We start from the raw sequence: 21,638 nt of genomic DNA, 5'->3' as shown, positions 1-21,638 counted from the left end.
GCTGTAAAGCCGCCGCACCAGGCACGATCTTTTAATTTGCAGCTGACTCCATTTCCAACTGATACATAGTTTAGGAGATATGACGTCTTAAAATTGATCTGCTTGAAAACGAAACTGGAGGGTGAATTTCGCTAGCAATGCAGGAGAAATATGTGTGCAAATAAGTGTGAAATATGTTACGTATATGTGTAATATATATGTACAAGCGCGTACTCGTGAAAAACCATGCATAAAATACCACTCCTAAACCTCTGGATCGATTTCATCCAAACTTAGCGCTCATATTGCTTACTATCTGAAACGAAATACTGGGGGATAGCGGTGATGACGTGGATAGTGGCTGTGGGGGGTGAAGAAGGACAGCTAGAAAGGGGGAAAGAGGAAATGGACACAGACATGGGGGAAGGAGATAAACTGAGAGGTGGGATTAGAAATTTGAAAGAAGGGGAAGGGGACGAGATTGACAGAGAGACGGTGGAGAAAACAGTGACACAGTGAGAGGAGCAGGAGATAGAGAGAGGAGAGGAGGAAATGGACAGAGAAAGAAAGAGAAGGAGATGGACAGAGAGAGGGGCAAGGGAAGATGGACATAGGGGTCAGGGAGGAGGAGGAGGTAGACAGAGATGGGGGTGGGTGGAGGCAGGTAAAGAGAGGAGAAAGGAGGAGAGATAAAAATAAATACACACCCAGACAACTCTGGGCACTCAGCTAGTAACATTTACAAAACCAACATTGGTGTAATATTTATGACAGTTGTTTTTGTCAGTGTATGCCAAGACTTGATGTACTTTGTTCTTTGGGTTGAAATTATTTTGGTGGAGCTGTCGCAGAGGCCTAAAGGAGCCCTAGGCTTTGTGTCACTGTTTTCTTCACCGTCTCTCTGTCAATCTCGTCCCCTTCCCCTTCTTTCAAATTTCTAATCCCACCTCTCAGTTTATCGCCTTCCCCCATGTCTAAAAGTAGGAGCATGAACTAAGTGATCAGTGCCTGGAACGTCATATTATCTCCATATTCCATACTTAGGTTTAAAATGTTACTCTGATTGCTTCCCTTCAACTTCTTCACTTTTGTTTATAACGATGGTTTTGGTTCTTCCAACATTTACTTGTTTCCTCTCCTATTCAACTCTTCCATCCACTGACATCTTGTTTCAAGTTTTGTTTTCTGAAGGCTGCTATCACCAAGTCTTCTTCAAGGGAACGCTGCTAACTTCAACGGGGTTCGACTGCTGCAACATATTTCCGCCCATGAATCCGTAATTCACACCTCTTGACTAGATCCTGCAATTTGCATGAAAGCACGTAAAAGACCTGTAAAATGCCTCGCTACGTTCCACTATAGACATCTAGGGCTCAGCCGTTGGGACTGTGTCACATGCATGTTTCATGAAGCCGCATGAAAAATCTTGCTTTCTTCTCGAGTAGATATTGATTGTCCATCCTAAGCATGAAGATGAGTTCTTGGCTGGTTATGTGTGGGAGAAAGCTTATGTACCCTTCTTTTAATTGTGTTCAATCTTATTCCTCAATCTAGTAAACTTACTCAACCTAGACCTTTTCAGCTACTAACAATGGTGAAATGCCTCTATAGTTCCCATACTCATTGTAATCCCCTCTTCCCATATTACCTCTCTTAAACGGTTTTCTTTCTCTTCAACTATTTTGAATAGCAGTTAACTTGCAAAGATTTTAAGCATTTGTATTTTGGTGCCACCTTTGTTTTAAAAAAAAAAAAAAAAAAAAAGCTTCTTAATAATCATCTTCTATCGCCTGGTTCTGTTTGAGTTCGGACATCAAACGCTGCCGTCCTGCACACATATATTTCTGCCAATCGGTTCGCTTCCATAGCGTTTGTTTCATAAATGGCGAAGTAATTCAATTTAACGATAATTCATTTGCTATGTAGTGGTTAACTTAATCGCTGAGGTCATTAGTCCGCTAGAACTTAGAACTAGTTAAACCTAACTAACCTAAGGACATCACACACATCCATGCCCGAGGCAGGATTCGAACCTGCGACCGTAGCGGTCTCGCGGTTCCAGACGGCAGCGCCACATATAAGGCAGAGCGGGGAATCCACCATGCGAATGTCATACAATCGTTGGCGGTTGACTGTCTTTCGGTTGATTAATGTATACCATGACGATCGCGCTGCTGTGGTGAGGAGTGGTGTATGGACAGCTCGCCAAATCTTTCGCCAGTTTCGTGTTGGGTATTTAAGTTCGACAACATTGCTGCCATGATGACGCCGCAAGTATCGATATATCTCACGGGTAGCTGGGATTCTGGTAGAAGGTATCTGTAACTGAACATAACTAAAATCAAGAAAAAATCGTGCGACGTGAGAAAACGAGGGCGAGATTGTGCCTACCGCCACCGGTGGTTCAAAGGACGTGGGAAGAAGCACATCCAGGATGGCCGACGTGATGGTGTGTTGCCGTTGGTTCCAAGTTCGTAGCGTCGCTCGCAGGTATAGAGCTAGAGCCTTGTTCCGCACATCCGTGAGGTTAAGTCCTCCAGAATGGTGTGGGAGAGTTAAAGTCTCGTATTTGATCTTAAACAACATTCCTTGGCTGACATAGTATCCAAAGACCGCCATTAATCTGTCAGCAATACCATGTGGCATTGGCAGTACCTGTGCCAAGTGCGGCAGTCGCGAGGCCAGGTGAACATTAGTGTAGTCCACCCTTTGGAGCAGGTCGTGCGTTCGGAGTGAATTGTTGCGTATGTGCATTCGGACGTTCTGGAGGAGACGTCGATAGCTCGCCGCCACTGATTGCCGTAGCGATCGGGTGAACAAGACACCTAAGCATCGCAAGATGTCCACCGTCGTAAAAGGACTGCGCAGAGCGTCCAGCCCTCGACCGATGTGCATGATCTTGGTTTTATTCATAATGACCCTGCTTCCCGCAGCTACTCCGTACGTAGTAAGAAGGGTAACCACCTGACTTACTTCGTTCTCCGACCGGACGAGTATCATCAAGTCGTCGGCATATGCACGACACGTGAAGGAGCTCGCACGGAGTCGGACGCCTGTTACAGTCCGTCTAAGAGTCTGCATCAATGGTTCGAGCGCTATTGTAAACAGTATCATTGACAAGGGACATCCTTGCCTAACTGAGCTGCAAACAGGAATCGTTCCTACCTCCCTGCCATTGACTCTCACCGTCGAAGAAGCGCCGCGAAGGAGGCGCATGAGGACGGTAATAAAATCCTGTGGTATCGCCATGCGTCGCATGGTCGAGTCAAGGAAATCATGGTTGATCCTGTCAAATGCACGATCAAAATCCACCGATACGAACGCCGCTCGCATGCGACAAGCTTCCGTCAGGGAAATTACGTCACGGTATTCGCCGAGGATAGAATGTATGTTGCTCCGAACCCCTAGAGAAGCCTGGTCTGGTGGTATTGTCTTGGATATTACAGTCTTGAGCCTTGCCGCCAACATTCGCGCAAAGATCTTATAGTCAGTATTGAGCATCGTGAGCGGTCTAAATTGATGGGCGCTGACACTCGCTGACGATTTCGGTATTGGTATAAGTATTCCCGCCATGAACTGCGACGGAACGTCCGTGTCAGGGCTCAATAACTCATTATACATCAATACCAACTGGTACATCATTAAATGCGCAAATGCGCGGTAAAATTCGAGTGTCAACCCATCTGTCCCAGGGGATTTATGCACCGCACCCTTCGCGAGTGCGCCCCGGATGTCATCTTCCGTTAGGGGTTCCAATAGCACCTCTGCATCCGGACCATCCACCTCCGTTTGCATCTGTCACAAAATTTCTTCTCTTGTCCGATTGTCCGTCGGCGTCCCAGTGAAAAGGAGGCAGTAATGCTCCAGAAACTCAGCAGCAATGGCCTGTTGTGACGTCAAGGACCGACCATCGTCATCATGGAGGACTCTGATTAGGGATCGGCGATTACGCGCATGTCCCTTGGACACATGATGCATGCCAATACGTTCTCCATCGACGTTGTCCAAGCACCGAGCACGGATTGAAAGTCCCTGCAGTCGACGTCTCGTGATCGATAAAATGCAGGCATGAATGCGATGGACTTCTGCTTGACGCTCGGGCGATGGGGCCATGGAGGACAGGTCGCGGAGCACCATGTAGTAATAATCAAGTGTATCTCGGAGCCATTTCGCTTTTTCCTTGCCATACGTCATGAGAGCTCTTCGTATCGCCGGTTTTGCACACTGCAGCCACCACGAAAGAACCGTACGGTGCAGCGGCAGACGGCGAGTGCAAGTCTGCCTTGTTTCTTCGATCCGCTGGCGACATTCGAGATCCACCAATAAGGAGGAATTAAGTTTCCAGGAACTACGACTCCGCCAGACCCGCTTCCGTGGGAGGGTTAACGTGCATAAATATGCAAGGTGATCCGTAAAAGCTGTGGGCCAACGTTCAGCAGCCAACACGTGATCTCTTAATCCGTCAGAAACATAAATCCGATCCAGCCTGCTCGCCGAGTGGCTAGTAAAATACGTGTAGCCCTCTCGCTGCCCATGGATCTTTTCCCACATGTCCATAAGGGCCATCTCCCGGCAGATCGTGTTCAATGCGTGGCAGGAGCTGAAATTAGGAGTTTGATCCTTCGGTATGAGTACACAGTTAGAATCCCCCCCTACCGTCATACCTCCCATGGAATAGGGGGGCAATCTCCTCCGAGTAGAATCGTGCACGAGCCTGTCGATTGTCAGATCCGGAGGGTGCATAGATTTTGACGATACGAATGCCGTTCACGGTCATAGCCAAACCCCGAGCCGAAGGAAGGTAATCGAGGTCACACATCGGAATCCCTTCCCGGACTAGTATCGCTGTGCCACGTCCTCCATCTGGAGTCGGCGCTAGATAAGTGTTGTATCCATGCACGTCGGGAAAATCAGCATTGAAGGTTTCCTGCATCAGCAGAATACCAACGTCTGTGGCGTAAATCATGTCCCGGAGAAGTTGCATCTTTGCAAGCGAACGTGCGGTGTTAATGTTCACTGTGCCCACCTTATATGCTTGGTTCGTTGTCGTTGTCATGCTTGTGTCATGTCATGGAGAACTCCAAGGGCTTTAGTCCACTATTCGTGCTCAGAGGGGTGCCCGCCAACGGGCTGCCATCCTTTGTTGTCGTTCCGTGGTGTGCAGCCTGTAGGTGAGTGGTCATAATTTGGGGGTGGAAATTCCTGTATGTCTTCGACTGGTTCCGCCCAGTCGCAGTGGTCATCCATCCGAGAAACGTCCTCTGATGTATTTCGACGTGGCTGCCGGGACATTGGTGTCCCTGACTCCTTCGTCGGCAGCGCTGGGTCAGTCGGTGTCAATGAAGAGGGACCATGTAAAAGGCAGGACATCCGGTCACCATCTGACGGAATCCTGTCAGCGTCCTCTAAAGGCACGTGTTCTGTGTCAGACAGTTCTTCGGCTAGGAGACCTTCCGTGTCCCCTAGGCTAGGGGGGGACGTGTCACCCGAACTATGACGACGCTTTTTGCGACGCTTCGGCGATCGCTGTTTGCGTGCCCTGCCCTCTGCTGTCTCACTGTGTTCGTCGATCGTTCGTTGGTCCGTTGCCGGCGCCACTGTCTCGACCTCTGCTTCCACGTCGCGTGCTACATGTGAGTTTTCGGAAGGTTCCTCCCTCAACTGACGTGACGTGGGTGTAGGGACATTCTCCGAGTCACCTCCATGCTCCCGTAACTCGGTCTGCTCTTGCATAAACACGCCCTTGTCACGCTCCGAACTTGGCAACACCTCCCGGCGGGCCACCGACACGTACGTCATCGGCAGTTGCGTGGGAACTTCTCGCTGCGACGCTTCTCCATGTGGCAGTTGCACGACGCGGCGTTGTATGCACTCCGAGCGGACATGTCCTTCTCCACCACAGCCAGAACAGGTGCGTGGCTGGCCATCGTAGATCACAATAGCTCGACATCCGCCAATGTATAAATAAAACGGGATATGTTTAGTAAGGACGATCCGCACCTGTCGCACGCCGTTTAGCACAGGATAGGTACTACAACTTGCCCAGCGTTCAGGCTTATGACTAAGTACCGTTCCATATGGTCGCAGCGATTCGGTAACCATCGATTCTGGCACCTCAAACGGCAATTCAAAGATCCGAATGACCCTCACACCCAGTCCTGAAGGAGCTACTGTTACATCGCTGATATGGCCATCAGAGTGTCGAAATTTAAATCCTCTTTGAGCAGCGGAGAGAGTTCTTTCACACGCAGCTTCATCGGTCATCTTTACGTACATTGTACTGCTTACAATGGACAGGTGTATTCCAATTATGTCTGCAGCAGGTAAACGAACTTCTTCCCTCAAAAAACGCTCTATTTCGAAAGCTTTGGGTCTGGCAAATTCGTTGTAGAACGTAAATTGGAGCGTAGTCTTTCGAAAATTGTGTGCCATGGCGATAGAGTCAGACAACAACTCGCGCGAGTACCGGCGGTGTAAACACTTCCTCGTCCACGCGCGCCCGCGGCCGGGACAGCAGGTCCGTGCCGTGCCACTGCCGTCCCCAATGAAGTACATAAACGCCTGTTTGCAGCTAGTGTGTCCATTTAATTATAATTTCATTTCTAGCGAAGCTGCATGGTCATCCATGGTAACTGTTCTTTCGGGAACAGATACTACCGTCATATATATGTGAAAATTTGTATGACGCTTCACTTCATCATAAAAATAATAACCACATGACCCCATTAAGCAACTTCTAATAGTTTTCGAGTAATTTACTGAAAAGTAAATCTGGAACAAAAACGTCCTTATTTCTGGTTGATTAAGTATCTGTTATATTAATGCTAGAAAGTTTTGGTTACAGCACGCCATGAAACCAATTAAATAATATATCTATAGCTAGTTTTAGGACCTTGATGTTAATAACAACCAATACAAGGTCTCTTAAAGTTGTAGTTCAGAGGTCTTGTTCTAGTGTCAGTTCCGTTCGGAAAATTCTAGAAGGCAAAGTTTTAATGCACGAGAGCTAAAACGTTTTCTGTGATTGTAACCATTTTATCTACGTGCATGAAAAAATTACGAAGATTCTAAATTGATTCATAAAATTGTTATTAAATATTGTGTGTCCGCGAAAGCGGCCGTTAGAGGCTGCTACCGTGTGCATAGGGCGGATGACAGCAGGTGTCCCTCGGCAAGACGAGGCTTCACTTCGCACCCAGCCAACGAAAGACCCGCGTCAGTCAAACGCAGGAGTGCTCACTGCCTCGCATGACGTCAGAAACAGGCTGTTACAAAACGCTTATTTTCGGTAATAACAGAAAGTGAAGTCGCAAGGACTGTACACCGTCCTGGATCGCTTAGATTTCGTAAAAGTAACTGTTAGTGTGTCGCCCGTAATGATAACAAATCCGAGTGGCAAGTGGTGACAATTATTTTTCATTTTTATGGCGACCATTTATATTAATTATCGTTAGTCATGGCAAAAGACAATTTAGTAGGAACTTACCTTGGAGGTCGCCTCTGAACTGCTCGTAGTGCTGTTTGGGGTAGAGAGATTTAATGTCAGTATGAACATAATGAATAATACAGTCTTGTGCGCTTGAAACTTTACCAAATATATGTACCAATTAGAACTCAAAATCTACATTTGTAATCATAGTCCTGATCCAGCAGAGCAAACAGAGAGTAGAAACATTTTTTCAGTGGGCTGGACAAGAACGTGGACTTGCAGACTGGGAAATATGGTCGCTTTCTGGCTGGCAACAGAAATAGTTACCAGGCGCTCTTAAAAGACGGCGAACAATATCTACAACGGTTCCAATTTCCGCCTATGACTAATAATGATTATAAGTGTGGTAACCAAGAAAATAAATTGAACTTCAGTGCATAAAAGCTATGGTTTATGCAAAAAAAGGAAAAGATAAATATAAAGCCTTTGATTCAGGCTAAATAGTGAAGTAGAAAATCTTGTTTTTTCGGATATAACCTGTTGCCGATATTCCTGCTGGTAACTTTTCGATTACTTGAACTATTACAAGAAAGTAAAATATAAAATGTGTTTTGTCCTCCCTTACCTTTAAGTTGAGAACAGAAGCTTAGGCTATGTTATCTGTTCCTCAGGAGTATGCAGGCTTCATGAAACGCAGCCTACATGCTGTAGTGGAAAAGGAAGCCAGGACGACACAGTCTTCGCAGTGAATCATCCCCTTTCATTTTCGTAACAAAAAATTATGGATAAGTGAATTCCCACCCCTACTTCTAATGATTTAGGGAAAGTGTCGTATGGACGCTCACATTGGTGCCTACGATAGTGATGCGTTAGGTGACTAACGAAAAGTGAAAAAAATTGTGTGTTTCTCTGTCATGTAAAGACTGAAAAACATATGTAAAAAATTTCTAATTATAGAAAATTTTATTATTTCTATGTAATATATGTAAATGATTTGTATAAGTCCATTATGTCATGTTTCTCTCTCTCTCTCTCTCTCTCTATATATATATATATATATATATAATTTGTATGTGCACTGTTTAAGCAATTTTGATAAAAATCAATTTCATTTAAAAGAGGTCAACTATAAGAACATACCTTGTTTCTAATATTTCATTTTGTTCAAAAATAAATTTTTCCAGAAAAACTAAAAAAGGGATGGTGCGGCGAAACAAGCGCTGTATCGTTATAGAGATAAGGAGGCGAGGGAGTGTGCCGGGTCTTACCCCAGTTCACTGCTAGTAGCGCCACGTCACCATAACATGTTTGTGCGCAGCAAGCCAGTATTGCACCATAATTAACAATGAAATTAAAAGTTAAAGTTGCATTTTCAGACACTGTCAACAAATGCCTTAGTGTAATAATGTTTAAACTGTCAAGTCTCAGACTGATTAGGTCAATATTTTTACCTAAACACATCCTTTTAAGGAAAAAATAAGTGGTGCTAAATGATATAATCATAGTCCTGATCCAGCTGAACAAACAAAGAATAGAAACATTTCTTTCAGTTGGCTAGACAAGAATGTGTACTTGCAGACCAGGAACTATGATCACTTTCTGGCTGACCACAGAAATAGTTGCCAACCTCTCGTAAAAGACTGCGAACAATATCTACAACAATTCCAATTTCCTCCTGTGATTAATAATGATTATTAATAAGTTACCCAGTCCGCCGCCCCACATAGTGGTCTTGACACGTAGCTCGGCATGTGGTTTTGGTTTAGATTAATAAATGTCCGTTACTAATCATAGATGCCATAATATGTGAATGATTGTAATCACTGTGAGTGGAAAGGTTCAAGGGTGTTCGAGAAAATCGACATTTAGAGTGCTGAAGGCTATTATTTCCCTTTTTGGTGACGTAATTTACACTCTGCATTTGTTACACAGCAACTGGAGGATGACGATCTATACTGAATAGAGTATAATGGTCAGTGCCACCAGCACAGTCAAACTTGAAGGATTCAGTGTGGATTTCACTGCTCCTGCTCCCTTCTCAAACAAAAGTCTTTAAAATAACTTTTTTTATCAACTCATTGAACCAAATCTGATTAGGGACTTTAGATCTTCTTTTATATGGTCTTCGATCCATCAGCTTACCGGAATATACATGGAATTCGCTCTGTCGTCAGCAGTGCCACGTTTGTTTGTGTAGCTGTTCTCGAAGCTTCGAGGAGAGCGGCCCGACTTTGCACGCCATCTGTCTGTGATCTCCGGTGATGTCAGCTCGCCGGACTTCTGGCTGGCAGAGCAGGACATGGCTGCCCTGCAGCGTGACGTCAGCGTCGTCTTCCACTGCGCCGCCAGCGTCCGCTTCAACGACAGCCTGCGCAAGGCCGTCAACACCAACGTGGTGGGCACGAAGCGCGTGCTGCAGCTGGCCGAGCAGCTGCCCAACCTGCAGGTCTGAGGAATGTGTAAAATGGCGTAACATGCTCTTAGAGTAAGGTAGTGTATTTACACCGATGAGCCAAGAGCCACTCATTGAAAACAATTGAAGCATGCTGTAGACATGGTGATATATCAATGTAGCTTGATACATGTACACATAACCAGCGGATATGTAAATGATTAGAGTTACAATTCTTTTTGACCAGCACAATGGTCACCAGTGTGCAGTAGTTTTATTCATGTTTACTGTTGTTACCAGGGCATGATCACAGTGAAGGACATGAAGATGCTGTGTACTGTCATGAAGTAGCTGAATCACCACATGACAGGGTTTAAAAGGGGCCTCATTGTGGGTCTCCATTTGGCTTCCAAGTTGAATCATGTTGGTTCCAGATTTGTGGGGCATTGGGATGCGCTATTGGCCTGATGTTGGACTGCGTGGAAATGTGAGGTCACTCATACTCATCGCCATGGTTCCAGTGGACAGCATCTGACCCCCACAAGGGAGGATCATGGTATAGTACACCAAGCACATCATAGCCCCTTGACATCTGTACCTACAAGCAGAGAATAGGTAATGAGCTCCCTTCAACGGTGCCAACCCACATCATTGGTTGGGGACTAGTAGCATTTGGACTAGGAAATTAGTGTCGCATGCGTACGCTGCAGTTAATACCACAGCACAACTTGCCACATCTGGGTGACACTGTGACCGAGAAGTAAGGACTGCTAATGAGTGACGCGCGGTTCTGCGAGTTGGTGACGACCTAGGGAGAGGTCCCTTACATCCAATGTACTGGAGGGGCAAAACGCTGTTACTCCTGCCATCATGGGTTAGGGAACCATTGTATATGAATTCAAGTCTTGATTGGTATCTATTCGTAGAAATGTGACAGCACAATTATAAACCATGAACATCCTGCAGCATCATGTGTTAACTCTCTTGTGAAGTATCATGATACCATTTTTCATCAGGACAACGATCTTTCGTATGAGGCATGTGTCTCTATGAACTGTCTGTGGTACAGTAAGTTACTCCTGCGGCCAACAACATACACATGTCACTGACAGAAAATGTATGGACATACACCTGTCCCCAACAGAACATATATGGACACAACTCAAACGTCAACTCCATCACAGTGTCGGATTCATGATATCAAGGACCAGTTACTGTGGTTGTGAGCCACATTCCCCCAGGAAAGGATCCAATGACTCTATGGCATCTTTCCCAACCAGATTAGTGTGTATATCAAGGCCAGTGGTATCATAGTCATAAGTGGGCTCATATTGCCATGTTCTTTGCAAAAATGACTACACTATGTAATCACTAAAATGATGTCATATACCCTCTAAACCATTTAAATTTCATTTCGTTTCCTCCTCCTCCTATTCTGGGTTTTGCACTTTTTGTCAAGCACTTTTTTTTCTGATTAATGCCATAATGGTCCACATTTGGAACGCAGTGAAGTAGCCATTGTGCATGGGGTCGATTCGACAAGACCTCAGTAGGCCTATTCATTGGTGATGCAGTTAAATTACGCGCCGATGTTTTCTGGGCGTGAGGTGTGGGCCCAATAGTGAGCCAGAAGTATTTCCACAGGTTCACATAAGGACAATTTGGTGGCCAAAACTTCTATGTATGATTACTATCATGCTACTCAAACCACTGTCGGACGATTCTGGCCTTCTATCAAAGGAAGCTATCCTGATGCAAGATGCTATTGCCATTGGGGAGGGGGGCGGGGGAGGTCATCATACTCTAAGGGAAGCTGGTGCTCCACATTCAAGTTCACATAGTCTACAGCTCTCATGGACGCTACGATTACTGTCAGTACTGTCACATGTCCCATGGAGTCCATGTGAATGACCAGCATAGCTTTGTAGTAACCCTATTAGCATGAGTCCATGGCACATTGCATGTTTTGTGCAGCCGTCCCCCAGGCATTACCATCACCCTAGGGAAACAAGAAACTGTGTTTCAGCTGATCAGGTGAGCCATTGCCATTATTTCGCTGTCCTGTCTCGATGATCCTGTGACTACCGCAGTGGTAACTGACAACTTTGTTGGTCGACGTCTGATTATGTAAAGTTCTTCGCCTGTAGAGGACTACATTCATAAATATGCACTGAATAGTGAGGGCTGAAACACACATACTTGTATTAGAATTATACTCCGTCGTTAGGTCTGCCACATATCGCCCACCACCAATCTTGCTTCAAAGAGTGGCCAAGCATCGGAGTTCCATGTTCTGTAAATAACATGGATTCCAACACCCTGTCGCCTGATCATGAGTTCTACTTTTTTCAACCACTTCCCATAGATGCTCACAGTAGTAGCTACGAAACACCTGATCAGCTTTGACGTTTCGGAGACACTCATTCTTATGAATGGATTAGATTAGATTAGATTAGATTACATTAATACTTAATCCATAGATCATGAATATGATACTTTGTAATGATGTGGAATATGTCAGTTTAACAAAAGATTTCTGTACATGCCATCATTCAAGTCTTTCTTTTGCAGTAGAAAGAGTTGTCATTCAGAAATTCGCTTAATTTCTGTTCAAATGTTGGTTACCAATCTATCAGACTTGTAATGCTATTTGGTAAGTGACCAGAGATTTTTGTGGCAGAAAAATTCACCCAATTCTGTGCCAAAGTAGTGAATTCAGACTGTCTTCCAATTGCTTTTGTGTTGGGATGGGTTATTAGTAACAAATTTCATAAGGGAATATATATAGTAGTTACTTTCGTGGACTTGAAGAAGGCCTATGGCTCAGTTAACAGACAAACACTATTCCAGAAACTTTATGAATCAGGGATAGATGAAAACACCAGAAGACTTGAACAAACGCTCACAGATACGACATCAAGAATTAAGTTTCAAGGCGAAATTTCTGAACCATTCAAAATCAAAACAGGAGTTCGACAAGGAGATGGACTGTCCCCAATTCTCTTTAACTTGGTTTTAGATAAAAGAGTAAAAACATGGGAAAGCACATTAAAAAACAGAGCCTTAAAGGGTATAAGAATGGGCGATGGAAAGAACAAATTTGAAGTGAAATGTTTAGCCTTTGCGGAGGATATGGCATTGATAACTGAAAACCTAACAGACTCAATAGTTATGCGTGATCTGTTGCACGAGATTGCTGAAAAGACTGGGCTAAAAACATCCTATGAAAAACCCGAGTACATAGAACACAAACATAATACAGAATAGTGTATGAACACAAAGTATGGAAAAATTAAAAGATTTGATAGATTCAAATACCTAGGTAAGTTGAACCAAGCCAATGGACTGGATAACACAACAAATAAAGAAAGAATAAAATGTTAGAATTTGCATATAAATTAACACAAAACTACTACAATAAGAAATCAATATCCATGCAAGCGAAGATTAGATATTATAATTCAGTTATTAGGACACAAGCAACGTATGGACCAGAGTGCCTAACATAATACTAAGAAAAATTCTACCTCTTGAGAAAAACAAGGAAAATAGGTAGATTAAAAGGAGAGATGAAGACTTATACAAAAATACAGAAAAGATCACAGATACAATGAGGAAGAGATGGCTAAAATTTTATGGACATTTAAAAAGAATGGAAGAAACACGGATTACAAAGAAAATTTTTAATTACGTTAGTAAGCTGAAAAAAAACTGTAAGATGGATAGAAGTAGCAAAGCAAGACGCTAACAAAATAGGTGTTACAGAAGAAATAATACGTGACAGGAATCACTACAGGCTACTGATAGGAAACGCAAACTATGAAGAAGATGAGCCGAAACCTCGACTCAAGAGAGTGTGGACAGAAGAGCAGAGACGAGCAGTTGGCGAGAAAATGAAGAAATACTGGTATGAACAGAAGAAAAAGAAACACCATAAGTCTTAAGTTGTATGCAGTCCATAGTTGGCCAAATTCATAAATAAATATATATATTTACACCGATATTGGCAGTAGCTTCACAAAATATATATATATATATATATATATATATATATATATATATATATATATATATACGGATATTCACAGTAGCTTCACAATTTTTATATATATATATATATATATATATATATATATATATATATATATATATAATTGTGAAGCTACTGTGAATACCCATAGCTCCTTAAATAAATGTCTGCAAGATGATCTTGGATCCAGCGATTATTCTGAGTACAAGTTTTGTTAATGCGTTTTTACTTATTGATGAATTAACCCAAAATATGATGCTACATGAAAGCGGAAAATGAAAACAGGTCTGTAAGCTAATTTACTTCTATGTTTATCACCAAAATTTGCAATAACGTTAATCACAGAAGTAGAAAATGTATGGAATCATCTATGTGTTTCTTCCAATTCAATCCCCATCAATGTGCCCACCCAAAATTTTGCAACATTCTTCCTTAGCTACAGACTTCTTTTCAAATTCTATATTAATGGTTTTGTACCATTTACTGTACGGATCTGAATATACTGTGTTGTGTCAAAATTTTTGACAGTCAGTTAATAATTTCCTGCAGGACATTATATTCAAATTCCTCAGTGATTTCCTGTTTGTTGGCTGTTATTACTAAACTTGTATCATCAGCAAAAAGAACTAGATTTGCATCATCATGAATATAGACTGGCATGACATTAGCATACATTAAGAACCGTAAGAGACGCAATATTAAACATTGTCAGACCCATTCTTGATACCACCCAAATCTGAGAAATCTTCTGATTTTTGCGCATTGTGTAAACTGTGTGTTTCACCTTCTGCACTAGTCTAGTTAAATATGTATCAATTCATTTAGGCACTGTCCCACTCATACCACAGTACTTAAGTTTATCTAGAAGAATTCCATGATTTATACAGTAAAAAGCCATTCATAGACCACAAAAATCCCAACTGGTGATGTTCGGTTATTCAGAGCATTCAAAATTTGATCAGGGAAAGCATATAGAGCATTTTTTGTTGAAAAACCTTTCTGAACACCAAACTGGCATTTTGTTGGTAATTTATTTTTTCAAATACTTGAAGTTACTCCTGAACATATTACTTTTTCAATAAGTTTTGGCAAAGGTGTCAGAAGTGAGACTGGGCCGTAGTTGTTGGCTTTGGACCAATCCCCCTTTTCATGCAATGGTTCAACAGTAGATTTCAGTCTATCAAATAAAAATGTCCTATTTCAGTGAGCTATTACATATGTGGCTGAAAATCCTACTTAACTGTTTAGAATAAGCATTTAGTACTTTGTTGGAGATGCCATCAATTCCATGCAAGCTTCTAATTTTGAATGAGTTTATTATTTTCCTAACTTCAGAAGAAGAGGTGAGAATAATTTCAATTTCATCAAATTTCATAGGTATTGCTCTTCCACATACATAGTTTTACCTTTTCTGATGAATATCTTTATGCCATTTTCTCCTGTTTTCATTCACTTTGAATGTAAACTGTTTGAATGTTAAGTGTCGGACAATAAAAATCCGTCCTCTGTCATAGCCGCTTATGCAATTGGATTTCCTTATTTTCGACCTTTATTTCCTTTTGAATGATTCCTTACTGAGCCACGTGTTTGTAACGCCACCAAACGACATTAAATCTCGTGGTAGGTTCTGGTACGTGGTTCCAATCGACAACAAGTGATATATTGCATCCTTTGTAACTGATGGCCCATGCTACGCAATAGTGAACAGTGACCACCCCAGTATATTCGTCCTCACTGCAGAAATGCGTCAAGACCACTCCTGACACTCCTGCTCTATCTCCTGTACAAAACCAACTTCCCATAAGAGCCCTCTTCCCTGTTTTTTCTTCAGTAAGCTAACTACGCCAGTTTCCCTGCAGTCCATCGCACCCTCCATTCATCCTATAATTCCCTGCAGCTCCAGCTCAATAACTTCAACAATAACTTCAACTCCTTCTGTAATCAGTGATGCCTTTGCAACAATCCTCAAACAGCCAGACAATAAGTTATTGTAAAATGTACCCAAGTCGCCGTTCCTGAGATCTTACCTTATAGTCCAGAACCGTCCAGTTTATCTAATTAACAGTAGTAAGTCAGAACAAAGTATGATACGACACTTATCAACACTTCTTTTGTGAAAAAAACATTCTGATTCAAAATGTGTGGACAGCTGTAACTAGTGAAATTAAAATGCTTCTACACTAAATAATGGATTAAAATTTGATAACTTAATATTCAGTTCAATTTCCTTTTCGAGAATTGAGTACACAGTTTTGCCTTCTCTTCTGAGAACCTGAAATCTTGCATTACTTCCATAACTACTTCGCTGTGTAAACTGTCAGTGATCCATGAGGAAGTTAGTAAACTACATGTTATGACTTTCGATCTAGGATTCCATTAGGCAGAGTATCCATTTAAATAAAATAATTCTGTTTGTATTTAAAATTACCTTTATTTCAGGAACACGTACTGCTTTATAATTACAACATGTATTGATAAAACAATTTTACCAATAGACTGTTTAAAAATATTGTTTTTCAGGTATTCCTGTACATCTCGACCTCCTTCTGCCACTCAGACCATCAAGTCGTTGAAGAAAAATTGTACCCAGCAAAAGCAGACCCAGAAAAGATTATGAATATTGTTTCGTCAATGGACGACGACCTTTTAGAGATTATAACACCAAAGTAAGGAAATAAAAACAGTTCAGTTTTCCAGTTGTGAAATAGCTAGTAATCTAGAATGATTAAAATTAATGTCATCAGCCAAACATTATAACACCCACCAGTGGGTTTTCGGTTGCTCTGAAATTCAAGATAGCAACAAACACTTATACAAAATATCACACCGAGTCAGCAATCACATAGAAGCTTATACCAGTTTGCGGAACGTGTCCGAATGTTGGCACTCACCTCACACAGTATCCAGGTATTATGAAGAGGTGTCTCGTGTCCTCTGGAATGGTGTTCGATTACATCCTAAATGTATCTGACAGAACCACGATCTGGCCAATGTAAAGAGAAGGATGTCAACTGGAATTCTCTTCTGTGGTCCTGACAGCCCCCTGCCCTTAATGTGGGCCTTGTTCTTACGGGACATGCCCAGTAACTGAAGGTAAGTAGATACATCAAGAACTACCTATCTCACTACGACAATAGACGGAGAAATGACATGAACAGTTTTATGAATGAACTCATTATTATAACTTTGACACCATTTCAGAGATTTCTTTTGTTATCATCGGCGATTTCGTTGGACCAGAAGAGATGCACGTGCAGAGCTTTTACAAACCATGATGGTCAAAATTATATGGCGGTTGACGGTCACAAACAGACTGCCTTGAGGTGATCAACTTCATGAGTTCCATTTTCAGCCCTTAAGGACCATGAACGACGACCCGCCACCGTGTCATCATTCGCCAATGGCGTCATCAGAATGTGGTATGAAGTAGCGTGAGATGAGCACCCCACTCTCCCCGCCAGTGTCAGCTGCAACTGATGCTTCTCAGTCAAGTGTGAACTGGTATCGAGAAGCTGAGTGTTCTCCATTCCAGTGTTTGCACAATTGAAAAACACAGTACCGGGAATTCTTCCTCTGCCAATTGCATGGCCATCAGACACCCCGACACTTCAGCTATGGAGGCGAAGGGGGTATGGAACTAACAGTTGGTAATGATATTTTGTTTTTTATTGAGATGAAACTGGGGACCTGTTGGATGACAGTGAGATAGGATTCGTCGAACTAGAAAAAGCGTTCGACAATGTGAAGTGCTATAAGGAGTTACAATTCCCGTGTGTGTAAGCTACAGAGTCATAATATACAATAAGCACAAGAACCAGGAGGGAAAAATTAAAATGGGAGACAAAGAATGAAGTGCTCGGATTGAAAAGGGTGTCAGAAAAGGACACAGCCTCTTGTGATTGGTGTAGTTCATGCACTTCACCTTACAGCCAGTGGAAACCACGGAAAAACCCCAGGCAGGGAAGTAGCATTCGATCGATAGTTTTTAGCTTATCTTGCAGTGACTTGCATGTCGTCAAATGATTACACTGAGCTGATTTATTGGTGATTTAAAACTAAGTTACTGGATTGTAGTTGTTTAGCTAAATAGTGCAAAAAACCTAGTTTGTTACACTTAAATTGTTGGAGTTACTGATATGGCAGCTCATATGGTAAGCAAGGCTTTATGATTAGATTGAAATAGCACTGAGTCATGAGGGAAAAACGTACATCAACGCTAGGACCTAAATTTTGAGGAGACGATACACCACTGTCCTCCAGTATCCTCAATAATTTAGGAGAATTCGCGTGTGAGTCCTGGGTAGTGTTAATGAATGCAATAAGCAATTTCATAAGTGAGGAGAAGATATTTGAGTAGTTAGTAGCCATCATGTTTGTCTCTTCTATGAGGGCATTGTTGACCACAACGAAGTTCTTCTTGAGTAGTAACGTATATGTAATAATACGAACATCATTGCCATTTGTACTGGGGCGAAGGCGATCTGTGAGGGATAGATTTCTGCGATCGGGCTCCAACAAGCTGTCTGCTTGACTTGTGGAGACGTATTCTGACAGTACCGATATGATTATACGTAGAGTATTCAAAAGATCTTGTTGTCGTCTTCTGCAGAAGTGTACCGTAAGTCGCTGGAGAAGCCAAGTGTTACTACTGATTGGATAAAAGCGAGAGTCATTCCCATTTCTATGAAGGGTGTGTACAGGCACACCGAATTATAGCCAAATGTATCTAAGGTCGGTCTGCTGTTGAAGTTTGAAACATATTCTATTCTCACGTTTTACGACATTTCTGGAGACCAAAAATTTCCTCTCTGGGAAACAACAGGAATTCCGAAAACTAAGAACGTGTGAAACTAAGCTCGCTCTATTGATCCATGACATGACGATCTCATTTTACTGGCACTCAGGTTGATACCGTCTTCCTTGACTTCTGGAAGCATGCGATACAATTCCGTACTGCCTCCTTGATACCGTCTTCCTTGACTGCTGGAAGCATTCGATACATTTCCGTACTGCCTCCTAATGAACAAAGTACAAGCGTAAGAACATCAGACCAGCTCTGTGAATGGATTGCTGAGTTTCTAGCAAACAGGACACTGCCTGTCATCCTGAATGGAAACATAAAACTAACGTTGTATCTACGTCAGGGAAGTGTTTTGAATCGTTACTTTTCTCAGTATGTATAAATAGCTAGTCAGAAGTTCCATGATGATTATGAGGAAGATGCTGTCATACACACAGAAGCCGCAATGCAAGTAAATTGTAGCAGGAAGATCTGCACAGCCTAAAAACATTAAAAAATGTAACACAATGTGCACAAGTAAGTAGATCGCTCAGACCAATCATTTCGCTAGAAGCATTCACATCGTAAAAGTATCTTCGAGTATGTGTACAGAGAAAATTGAGGGGAGTTTGCTGGCAAAAATTCGAAAATTTTCACGTTTTACAAAACATGCCCTAGAATATTACGTACTCTTTCCTCCACAAAATAGTGCATAAATTATCTGTGTGTGACGTTTATAAGTATTTTATTTTTAATTTTGAAGTCTTACATGCGTATCTGCGAGATCACCAAATTTCGGACGTGCATCTGTTTGTATGTGAATATCTCGGAAACTACATTTTATAGAAGGCTTTGATTTTCATCTCTGACAGAAAAAAACGTGGAGCTCTATGTTAGTCACACTGTTATTTCGCAGTCGCTTGGCAATTGTTTGTTTATTTTGAGTGAAACAGTGACTTCCGACGTAATCTGGTGCAGTTTGACGTAATTTAAACATGCCTAGAAGTGCTAGTCTATTCAAGAAACGTAAGTTTAGTGGAAACCAACACACTAGAAGTGTAAAACCGTGTATTGTTCAAGATTTGGAACCCAAAAGCAGTGTAAAATCAAATAACCTTTATGTGCCACCAGAGAACAAGAGAGATGTGACCTCACCCAATGCAAGCAAAACTAAATTACATAAACAATTCGAGGAACTACGATTACTGCAGGATAATTTAGAAAATAGTACTCCTTGTCTGGGCTATGTTTTGTGTGATATGAACATTTTAATTCAGGTGTTGTGTGATAAATTGTGCTGTAATATTTGTGGCGGAAAAGTAACTATTGAAGAAGATATTTCTGCAAGAATAGGACTCACTACGACAATAGCAATTATTTGCACTGGCTGTGACAACAAAAAGTCATTTGTAACGTCAAATGAATTCAACAATAATCTTTATGGGGTAAATGCAAGGCTTTGCTATGCCACGGGAGCTATCGTAAATGGTCTTAGTGCAAGTCAGTATTTTTTATTGGTTATGAATCTACCACCACCACCTTCAAAAATTCAGAGGTATATTAAAGTTATAGGAGAAGCTGTTGAATCTGTCGCTTCCCTGTCAATGAAGGCTGCAACAAATGAAGCTGTTGAAGTGGACGAAGGCAAAACTGATATACCAGTTACGTTTGATGGGACATGGCAAAACCGTGGTCACACGTCAAAAAACTCAGTTGCCTCAATGACAACTGTAGACACAGTCAAAGTAATTAATTTTGAGGCACTTACAAAACATTGCTGTAGCTCCTATGATAAAAATGGAAAAATGAACATGAAAACTGACAGAAAAATTATGAGGGAACTAGCGGAGGAATGGAAGCCGATGCCGCAATGAAAATGTTTAGCAGATCACTGCAGGAAAGGGATGTACGATACACCCAGTTCCTATGGGATGGAGATTCTAAAGCGTATAGGAGTGTTGTTGAAGCAAACTCATATGAAAATATAAAGAAATTGGAATGTGTTGTGCATGTGCAAAAGAGGATGGGCACACGTCTCAGAAAATTAAAACGATCTCTTCGCACCACCATGGCAAACCACTTAGAGGTCGGCTTACTGATAAAACAATAATCAGCTCTAGAAGCATTAAGGAACGGCCATCAGAAATATCTGAAATTATTTAGAAAGTATGAGGAAAGCAGTCTGGGCCACATCCACAAACTCTCAACCGACAGAAAACCGACACAGGCACTCTGCCCACCTTGACCTGAATGGTGCTGAAGTTTCAGGAATGTCTTTTGAACACAATAACTCTGTTCCTGAAGGTGTTATGGAAGCAATAAAACCAATTTACAGGGACCTAGCTTACCCATACCTCTTCCGAAAATGTCTACATGGGCGAACACAGAATCCTAATGAATCATTCAATAACATTATCTGGACACGAGTGCCCAAAAATGTTTATGTAGGGCTCAATACACTAAAATGGGGAGATAGTGATGCTGTATTAACATTTAATGATGGAAATATGGGAAGAAGAAGAGTTTTAAAACATCTTAACATTACTCCAGGCTACCATACTGTAAAGGGCTTGAAGTTATTGAAGAAGATAAGACTCGCCAAGACACAGCGAGCAGCTCAGTTCACCACCAAAGAACCAAGATCAATCAGAAGAAAGAAGCTTTTGGAGAAGGAAGCTGGCAAAGATGGTGATGCTGATTATGCTGCTGGGTGTTTTGAGACTTAATTTAAAATTGCAAGTCAATTTTTATCATTTTATACTTTAAATCTGATTTTCTCAAATTGACATTTTTTATACTTTATGTTCCTTTATATCAAAGCCTACTTGTGATAGCTATATGAAACTTTGGCACCTATTTCATTGTAATATATTGTACCTACTGAAGCACAACCATAGCAATAACTTGAATCGAAGGCCATCTAGGCCAATATGTGTACAATTATTTCTAATAAAAATAGCATAATGGAAAATTCATATGCATCTCTCCTTCTTTTTTACCTAATCTCTTAATTCTGGTTCAGAAGACA

The 21,638-nt window shown here is 41.9% G+C and overlaps 1 protein-coding gene across 1 annotated transcript in view; it reads left to right on the top strand.

Moving 5' to 3' along the window:
- The window catches only part of LOC124545222 (fatty acyl-CoA reductase 1-like), a 152,370-nt gene that overhangs the window by 53,878 nt on the left and 76,854 nt on the right, over positions 1–21,638 (top strand). The window contains exons 3-4 of the mRNA XM_047124094.1: positions 9,606–9,854; positions 16,351–16,496. Coding sequence (XP_046980050.1) covers positions 9,606–9,854; positions 16,351–16,496 — 395 coding nt within the window. The remainder of the gene's footprint in view (positions 1–9,605; positions 9,855–16,350; positions 16,497–21,638) is intronic.

The sequence above is a fragment of the Schistocerca americana genome, chromosome 8, assembly GCF_021461395.2.
Source record: "Schistocerca americana isolate TAMUIC-IGC-003095 chromosome 8, iqSchAmer2.1, whole genome shotgun sequence".
Taxonomy (NCBI): Eukaryota; Metazoa; Arthropoda; class Insecta; order Orthoptera; family Acrididae; genus Schistocerca; species Schistocerca americana.
This window is presented reverse-complemented; position numbering and strand designations above follow the sequence as displayed.